Below are 9,906 nucleotides of genomic sequence, written 5' to 3'. Positions count from 1 at the left end.
CGAGCAAAACGGAGGGGACAAGCTTCCCGCCGCCGCTCGCCCTCTCAGCTGGTGGCCTTATGCAAGGCATGACTCGCACGTGAAGGCAGTGTCTTGCACGTAGCCAACACGGTGGCCCGGCCTGCCTGGCCCGCTGCACTCACCTTCTGGGGCCGGTGCAGTGGTGGTTTACAGGACACCTTCCTGGCCAGGGCCTTGCTCTCCGGGTCAGCCACAGCACTCTGCAGCAGGGCCAGCAGCATGTCTGTCTCCACTGTGACGTCTGCTCCATGAGGGAGAGAGAAAAGGAGGTGAATGAGGCCCCTTCCCTGTTTTAGAACCCCTGACAGCTCCTGTGTCCCCCCAGTCCATTTCTGGGCTCACATATATCCATACATGCACACCAGGAGGCAGGAAGCCTGGGTCCCAGCCTTGGCCCCGCATTCGGCAAGTCGCTGACCCTCGGAGGATCACACCCCTTTCCCTGGGAGTGGGGGATGATCTCCGAACTCAACATGCGTGAGTTTTCAGTCCCTAAAAGGTTGGAGAGCCGTTTAGGCCATGATGTCATGGTCTGGGAACACACACAAATAAGGACACATAGCCCAGAAAGGACCCGAGGCCAACTGGGGAGCTTGGCAGCAGACCCATGGCTGCTGCCTGCTGGCAACGAGGGTTCCCTACTCCATCTCCCACGGGGACACACATTAGCACGCACAAAGACCTCCCCCATCTTCCTCCCCATTCCTCCCCACACCCGCCATCACCTCAGCCCTGAGGTACAGACTCTGCCTTCACGAGCCACTCCAGGCCCTAGTGCGGCAGGTGTCTCCCTGCAGAGCTCTCAGGAGTGGCCTAGGGCCCAGTCTTCTCCCTCCTGGCTCCACCCAGCTCCCCTGTTCCTGAGCAGCCGAGGCTGGAACGGCACCTGCAAAGCCGTTCTTGGGGTCCTGGTCCCAGCAGCCCCTCATCAGGCCCACCATCTGCTGGGCCTCGCCTGGCCACTCATCGGAGACAGGCTGCAGGGAGGGCCGCATACCCGCGGCTACTCGGACAATGGTGGTCATCATGTTGAACCCTGTGGAGGAGGCCCAGGCTGTGTGGGTGCTGGAAGGCTGGGCCTCAGGGTGGGGCTGGAGGATCCCGCAGCGTGGTAAGCACACAGTAGGAGCTCCATCAGTGCTTGGTGAGTAAGCAGCTGATCATGGACCAACGTGAATCGGCTGCTCTGATTCGAGCAGCGGAGTCTCTACAGTCCAGCTCCAGCACCTCTGGGTCACGGCTGGACATGACCACGCATTGCAGGCCTTTGCTGTCCAGGGCAGCAGGCCTGACCCACGGCCTGGGAACGGCTTTGATTTAAGTGTTCCAAGGTTGCCCAAGTTTCCTGACAGTCTATTTCCCTAGCATCTAGGTGGGGGGGTAGGGACAGGAGAAGGCAGGTAAGGGCACTTCAGAGGCAAGAGGGTTAGAACCACAGGGTTCGGTCCAGGCCGACTTCCATCTTCTCTCTTGCTATGATGCGTATGGGGAGGGAGCTCAGTAGATGGGCGTAGGATCCCGCAGGGAGAACACGGCTTCCCAACACAAGCCTGCCCCTCGTTCTGCCCTCCCCGCCTCAGCCCTCCCATTGCTCCTTCCAGGACCCCATTGGATGGGACCTGCCCCCCACCCCCGGACACAGAGCCACAGCCACCTGATACCTGAGTACGGTTTCTTCTGCGTGAGGAGCTCCCAGATGACAATCCCGAAGCTGCGGATGGGGAAATGCTCCCTGAGTGACTTTGTCAGAGATCCACGTCACCCCGCCAGGGTCGCCTAAGGACCACACAATCCCAGCAAACCCTCTCCCTCCTGGCTCCGCCTCGCTCCCCTCCCCTTCCTCCTCCTAGAAAGGGATGGGCAGACCTCCTCCATCCTACCCTGACTCTGGGCCCTGGGGACCAGACCACTGCCCCGGGGCGTGTGGCGGGAGCTAAGCCCCCTCTCACCTGTACTCTCCAGGAACACCTCAGGGGGGATGTAGCTGAGCGTGCCCCGCAGGGCCGACCTCTCAATGTACTGCATCCGGGTCGACTGCTCCATCCACTTGGTCAGGCCGAAGTCTGAGATCTGGGAGGAAGCCCGAGCAAAGGATGGGCTCCCTGTGCAGTGCCTCCTCCAGAACACCGCCTTGGCCTCTCAGCCCTCCGACTGTCTGTCCATTCTAGCGCCCCCGTGCAGGCAGCTCCTATCACACTGCCTCCCAGCTCTGCCACTTCCTACGTGCACGATCTTGGACAAGTTACTGGTCTCCTCGGGCCTTGGCTTCCTCATCTGGAAACTGGAAACGATCTGAGCACCTCACTCACAGCACTACGATGAGCATGGAATGAGGCGGTGTGCTCAAAGCAGTCAGGACGGAGCCTGGAATGGGGCAAGTACTGGGCGGGTGTTGCTATTATCCGGAGGGGCCACGGGGAGAGGGGGCCCCCGTTTTCGGTGAGCTCCAGTTCATCCCGCCTCCGCAGGCCTGAAGCACCTCCATCATCTGCATTTACCCCCTCTTCGCCTCCAACCATCGAGTCGGTCACTCGTCTATTGGCCATTTGCTGAGGGCCGACTGGGCTGGGGACTGAGGGTCAGGCAGCAGATACGAATGATGACATAGCATCCACCACACTCCTCCTACGTGCTTATTCACACAGGGGGTGCAGTCAATGTGAGCCTCACAAATGATTATATATGTACAGTTGGGGCTAGCAAGATGAAGGGATGGGGGTGCAGTGAGGGTATACACAACAGAAGCCTATTGGGGTAGACTTGGAAGACCTCCCTGAGGAGGTGATATTTGAGCTAGGAGCTAGAATATGAATAGGACTTTGCTAGATAAAGAGAAGGGGAAGAGCAGAATGTGCAAAGGTCCTGGTGCAGACGAGGATGCAGCATATTTTAGGAACTAGAAAAAATGGCCATGCTTGGGGGTTATCTCATTTACACACACCCCTACCCAAAGCAAGGGATGAGAGGAATAGGGTCCATTCTACTCTTTGAAGATGGAACTGAGTCCCAAAGAGAGTAATTGCAGGTACTCTGATACCCTGCCTCATGCACCAAATCCTCTGCTTACCCACTTCTCTCTCTCTTTTTTTTTATTTTAAGAGAGATTTTTGCAATAGGGCAAAGGCTCGCCAGAGAGACAGAAAGACAGAAAGCGAGAAATCACCCTCTAGGGGAGATGGCCATGACACAACACCTTCTCTTCCAGTTTTCTCTTGGGATTTTGGGCATGCATGCACACATGCCTGGCATTAGTTTTAAGCCTCCAGGTCTGGGACTTGAACCATGCTTGACAACATGAAAGTCCAGTGACATAACCATTACGCCATCTGCTGGTCCCTACCCATCTGTTTTTAAATGTAACCCTGCCTTCAGCATTTATCCAAAACCCTTGGCAGGCCAGTAGGGCAGCTAGACAATCCTGCTCCCATGGAGGAGACTCCAGAGTGAGAAGAGGCCCAGGGGCTGACGGGTTCTCTACCTGAACGTGCACGTTGCTGTCCAGGAGGATGTTGCCAGACTTGAGGTCCAGGTGGAGCAGAGGTGGCTTGCTACTGTGGAGGAAGTTCATGGCCAAGCTGGTCTTGTGGATGATGCAGAACTTGAGCTGCCAGCTGAGGCTGTGAGTGGGCAGCATCTTCTCCAGGGAGCCGTTGGCCATGAACTCCATCACGATGCCCAGCGGTCACGTGCACACTCCGTAGATGGACACATGTGCTGAAACTTGATATTCTCCATCTTGGCTGCTTCTTCAATAAGGCAGTTCACATCGGAGCTATGGAGAGGGGAAAGCAAGAGAGGGAGGAGGGTGAGCCATTGATAAGTAGAGCAACCAGCACGACACACACACTAGGTGTGATGCTGGGCTGGAGGGACCAGAGACACCCACAGGCTTGCAAGGTAGCGGAGGAGGAAAGAGAAGCATGAAGTGGCATTCTGGAGGCAGCGGGTGACCAGCAGTGACAAGGCACGAAGCAAAGGAGTTGGCAGCTATAGGAGCCGCCCCACTCTGCAGAGGTGGCCACAAAGACCCGTGTCACAGTCTGCCATCTATTCTAGCTATTTGTTTCCATATTTATCTTCCCTGGAGAACTATCATTATGGCTCATGCTTCTGCTTTAAAATATTACTTATTGCCACTTTGATGATGAAAGTAATATAAATGCCTTGTAGAAATCCATGGGGAGCTATAAGCGAGGAAATTAAAGCATCTGAAACCCGACCCTCTTGAGGTGCTCTTGGTTAATACGGCAGGATGTAGGCTGTTTTCAAGGTAGCTTTTCTCCTTTCTCCCTCCCTTTCACCCTGCTCTCCTCTCTTTTCGTCACGTAGTAAGTGGAACACGGCACTTCTTCGTTGTGTTTTTCTCCTGAAACATGGTCTGTAATGGCCATACAGTACTGCGTTGGATGGGTGAGCTCTAGCCATCCATCGCTGGCCTGCCCACAGTCCATTTCCACGTACCGCACGGCGCATCGTTGAATTGCACCGAAGCCAAGACTTAGGGAAGGCCTTACAAAGCAAGCACTTTCAATCCCTCTCGCTCATTTCACCGCAGGTGCCCACAGAGCAGTAAATATGCAAATTGGTACAGATGGTCTTGGGATGGTGGGCCTGCGGAGTGAGGAGAACATTTTCAAAGCACAGTATTTGTGGAGCCGTGGTGGCACTGCAGTCAGAGGAACACAGGGCCTCCCTGGGAAGCCAGCTGGAAAACTCAACCTCTAGGAAAAACCTCCCACTCTCATTGGTCTCAGCAGGTGAATCTGCTGCCTCTTTTCCTCTTGGGTCCCTAGGAACTAGAACAACATCTGTTGGGAAGTGAGAAAATCATGGGATCCGGGGGCCACATGGCCCTGATTTTAAATCCAATCTCACCACTTATCTGCATGGCCGGGGCAAGGCCTCTCTGGGTCTCAGGTTCTAAACTGTCAATGGGAATAATAGTACCAGCCATGCGTGATTCCCCGCCACGCCCAGACTCCTTGAAAGTGTTGCTGCTGCCTCTCCTCTTCCTCATGGCCCACCATCTTCCTGTCGTTTTTGGTCTCGGTACTTCACTGCGCACCTCTTGCTAAGGAGGCCCGTGTCCCCCGTTGCTATGTCCAACGTACAAGCCCCGGTTCCAGCGTACGAACGGTTCTGATCTCTGCCTCTTGTGTTCTTGCATCTCTCGTACCTCAGCTGCATGTCAGCCTTCTGCCGGATTTCTCCCTCCCTTTCTGGTCACTTCCTCTGCAGGCTCATTTTCTGGGCTTGGTCCTAGGCCTCTCCTCTCACTCTCTATTCTTCCTCTTGTCAATCTCAACATCTCTAGCTGGAGAATATTTGATGGTTCACGTGTCTAAAGTGATTCTCTTTATTCCCCCCCAATACCCACTCCTCCCTCAGCCTTCCTCCTCTCGGTGAATGAGGCCTCCAACCTCCAACTCCTCAGACAAGACCTCGGTGTCTTCTTTGACCTTTTTCTTCCAGTAACTCAGCAAATCCTGTCAACTCCACCGTCAAAGTCTTGAAGAATCTACTTCTCACGTCTCCCATTTACATCTTGGCCCAAGCCTCCTCAATGGCTTTTCTGCTTCTCCCTCTTCCCTTACACAATCCATTCTCAACCCAGCAGCCAGCGTGATGTTTTAAAGATGTGTGTGTTGGGGCCAACAGATGGCATAGTGGTTACGTTGCTGGACTCCCACATGGCCAACTGAGGTTCAAGTCTCAGATCCGTTGGCTTGAAAATCATGCTGGGCATGTGTGTGTCTGTGCTCAAGATTTGGGGAGGAGGATGGAGAAGGGATTGTGGAGTGCCCATTCCTCCTTGGGGAGATTCTCACTTTCCCCCTCCCTGTCTCCGACTCTCTCCAGTGGGCACCTCTTTTGTTCTTTCTTTTTTCTTCATGCCCTACAGCAAAAACCTCTAAAAAAAAAAAGTGTGTGTGACAGCCCTGCCACTGCCCTCCTCAGGGCCCTCCAATGCTTCTCTTCTCACTCTTAGTTAAGGCCCAGGTTCTTGTAATATTCAACAAAGCCCTACGTGACCTCCTCCCACCCCCAGGCATGGCTCACTGACCTCATCGCCCACCACACTCCCGCTGCAACTGTTCCCTCCACACAGGCCTCGCGCCGTTCCTCCATGCCATGGTGTTCCAGGAAGAATCTTTGCTCAGCTGTACCCTCTCCCTAGAAGGCCACTCCCCAAGAGGTCCGCCCAGCTCGCCCCTTCATTTGCACAAACCTCGACTCAAATCCCACCTAGGGAGCAAAGCTTCCACAGACATGACCATAGGAAATCTGTAACTCCATCTCAACGCTGGCACCACTGCAATGGCTAGCAGATTGCTATTTCTTTTCTTTTTTTTTTTTTTCTTTTTCTTTTTTCTTTTAGGTTTTTGCCATAGGGTATATACGCTTACCAGAGAGAGAGAGGCAGAGAAAAGGAAAGTAAGAAATCACTCCCTGGGGGGATAGCTATCCTACAATCCCTTCTCCTCCATTCTCCTCTTGGGATTTGGGGCATGCACGCACACAGGCCCGGTGTGATTTCTCAAGCCGTTGGGTTGTCAGCCATGTGGGAATCCAGCACCTTAAGCACTATGCCACCTGCTGGCCCCTGGATTAATATTTCTAGATCAAACCTATCTTGGAAGATCAGACTGCTCAACTTTCCTTAGGTGTTTCAACCAAGAGACGATCAGGTGCTTATAAGATCTACAGGTAAAAGTTCTATCATCCATCATCTATCTATGTAGTATCTTCCTTTATTACAGTATGGATTCCATGAAGGCAGGGACTTGACTTTGTTCACTTAGTGCTGAGAACGAGCCGTGCCCTGGTTTCAATTACCACTCGACTCACAAAGCGTGATGCTGTTAGCTCCAGTAATACTATGAAATCAAATCAGCAATACTTCTTGGCTGTTTAAAGGCTCCTGAAACTCTGGGGAACCAGCAGTTAGCGTAATGGCTATGTCGCTGGACTCCCACGTAGTCGACCGCAGTTCACGTCCCGGACCCCGTGGCTTAAAACTCACGCCGGGTGCGTGTGCGTGCATGCCCAAGATCCCGAGAGGAGAATGGAGGAGAAGGGATTGCGGCGTGACCATCCCCTCTGGGGGGTGATTTCTTGCTTTCTGTCTCTATGTCTCTCTCTGTCTGTCTGGTGAGCGCACGCACCTTACAGTGAAAACCTCTCCAAAAAAGGTTCCTGAAACTCAGTGTGTGCAAAGTTCAATTTATGCTCTCCCTCCTCAGACCCGGGCCTCTTTTCACGGTCCCTCTGTTATGAACCCCACTGTTCAATGAGTATCTACTGAATGCTAACTGTGTGCCAGGCACTGGGCTGGAGCAGTGAACAAACCCGACGTGACCCCTGCTCTCATGGACATCCTAGCGCACCCTCCGTTCCTCAGGGTAAGTCAGACACGGGGTTAACCTTGACACCCCTCTTCCTCATCATGCCTCCCGCAGCCAATTCAGCAACTAGTCGGGTGGGCTTTTACCTCCTTAATATTGCTTAGTCCATCCCTTTCACTCTCTCCCCACCGCCAACACCCCAATTTAGGCCCCGATCATCTCTTGACAGGACCGGTACCCACCCCTTCCACACCATTGTCCACACTGCAGATCTGATGGACTCCTCCCCCTCGCCACCCCCACCTGGCTGCAGACCCCCTGGTGGCTTTCCACGATCCCTTCACTCCCTCACTCCGGCCATGACGGCCTTTCCCCATCCTTGTCCTGGCCACTCTGTTCCTGCCACAGGTCTTTTTTTTTTTTTTTTTTTTTAATTTTTTTTGCCATAGGGTATATGTGCTCACTGCTCAGTGGAGACAGAGAGAGAGAGGGAAAGTGATAAATCATTCCCCAGGAGGATGGCCATGCCACAGTCCCTTCCCCTTCATTCTTCTCGGGATTTGGACACCCACGCGCTTGTGCCTGGTGTGCCGCTGAGTCCGGGACTTGAACCACAGAGACAGCCATGTGGGATCTAGCATATTAATCACCACACCACCTGCTGGTCCCTCTGCCACAGGCCCTTTGCACATTCTTTTGCTCGTTCCTAGAAATCTTTCTCCTCCTCACCTACTTACACATTTTTCAGCTCCCATCTCTGGCATAGTTCTCTTAGGGATGCTTTTTCTGACCTGTGTCACACTCTGCGAACAACCTCTCACGGAGCCTTAAATCTCTCTCCTCTTGCACTTGGCAGGGTAGTGCTTACCTTTACCCTGGGGTTATCTGATTAATGTCTTTTTCCCCTTAGGCTGCGAGCTCTGGGCGAGCAGAGCCACACTTTGTACTCATCGTCACACCCCAGGTCCCTTGCAGAGAGGAGTGCAATAACTGCCATGTACATGAACGAATGAATGAAGAGATCCCCGGGGGACAGAGGGAAGTCCTCTAGTACTCCACACATAGCAGGCATTAATCACATTCCAGCAGGGAAGTCCCAGAACCTGGGAAGGCCGGGGGCCCAGTTATCCTCACTATAACAGTACAGTCCGGTGGACGCCACCTGCTTCCTTCCGTTCTTTTTTCTGAAGGCTATAAATGATTTGGACAAATCTTGACATAACATGTTGCGAACAGGCAGATGTTCAAAAGGTGGTGGGGACCTGCGAGAAGGGACTGGCTTAGAGCGTGGGGCCCGAGGCTGTGTCTGGAGAGTCTGCATGGAGGGAGCCAGAGATGAGATGCCGGTAGGAGAAGCCCCTCCCCAGGCCATCTGGCTGACATCCAAGAGCCTTGGGATCCTGCTCAGACGTAACCTCCCAAATGTCCCTTCATGGCTGCAAAGGTTAAGCACATGGCGAGCACACACAATCCAGTGGGAACCAGAGCGGGGCCGGCCCAGGGGAAGACAGGGATAAGCGAGAGCAGTGGAAAATAGTAAGAGGAAAGGGAGACAAGGCTTGCGCTTGGCCACAACGCTATGATGAAAGTTGGGGGCAATGGAGCCAGCCGGTGGCATGGAGTTATGACCCTGACTTGCACATGGCCGACCATGGTTCAAGTCCTGGACCTGGCGGCTTGGGTGTGTGTGTGCCCAAAATCCCAGGAGGTGAATGGAGAAGAAATTGCTGTGTGGCCATCCCCCCATCAGTGGGTGATTTCGCACTTTCTCTCTCACTGTCTCTCTGTCTCTCTCTGGGGAACGTACATGCCTTATTGGGGGAAAAAAAAAACTTTGGGGAAAAAAAAATGGGGGAAAAAGCAAGGCCAGACCTCATGGGACTGCAGCCTGGGCTCCCGGTAGGACCTGTGTGAGCGGCCTGCACACTCAGCCCAGCAGGCTCCTGGTCTCCCTCCCCAAGTCTCCTGAGCCGGCACTGGCTGGGAAGGAATCCGCCCAACGACTATGGCAAGAGATGACATGGTTCCCTAAAGATCCCTGAGCCCAGCCCTGCCCTGGAGTGGGCAGAGGTGGCGGAGGCCTGCCAAGAGAAGACGTCTCTCAGAACACCCACAGGGAAGCAGGCGCTGGAGTTAGGAGGCAGGGCAGGTTTGGAGGTCAGATGGGACTAAGGCGTCTCTGCGGGGACTGCCGCTCACCTCTGCCCTCCCTTGGTGTCACAAGCAGGGATCGTGTGCCCACCTTTTTTCAGACGGACACAGATGCTGTCTGTCTGGGAACACGGAAGGGACCCCTGGGCCTCACCCCAGCACCTCTCCTCTGGAGGGCCCTGAGCTAAAAGCTCGTTCCTCCCCCGAGAAAGGAGAGGAGCAGGGCGGGAGGTACCTGCTGGCGTCCGGCTGGAGGCAGGGGGACCACTTAATGGCGTACTCGGTCCGCCAGCGCTTGTGCCGCGCCTGGAACACCTGGCCGAAGCCGCCGCTGGCCACCCGGCGCCAGTCGCCCTCGAAGTCGTCGCGAGTGAAGACGGGGAGGGCG

General features: G+C 54.4%; 1 protein-coding gene across 1 annotated transcript in view; it reads right to left on the bottom strand.

Moving 5' to 3' along the window:
- ANKK1 (ankyrin repeat and kinase domain containing 1) overlaps positions 1-9,906 on the bottom strand; it is a 13,860-nt gene that overhangs the window by 3,044 nt on the left and 910 nt on the right. Inside the window, 7 exon segments of the mRNA XM_006151058.1 lie at positions 144-262; positions 908-1,057; positions 1,683-1,753; positions 1,961-2,091; positions 3,500-3,732; positions 3,735-3,793; positions 9,754-9,901. Of these exon segments, the coding sequence (XP_006151120.1) occupies positions 144-262; positions 908-1,057; positions 1,683-1,753; positions 1,961-2,091; positions 3,500-3,732; positions 3,735-3,793; positions 9,754-9,901 (911 nt within the window).

This window comes from Tupaia chinensis, unplaced genomic scaffold (assembly GCF_000334495.1).
Source record: "Tupaia chinensis unplaced genomic scaffold, TupChi_1.0 Scaffold000311_2, whole genome shotgun sequence".
NCBI classification, from domain to species: Eukaryota; Metazoa; Chordata; class Mammalia; order Scandentia; family Tupaiidae; genus Tupaia; species Tupaia belangeri.
The sequence above is the reverse complement of the archived record's forward strand: the minus strand, read 5'-3'. Positions and strand labels throughout refer to the sequence as shown.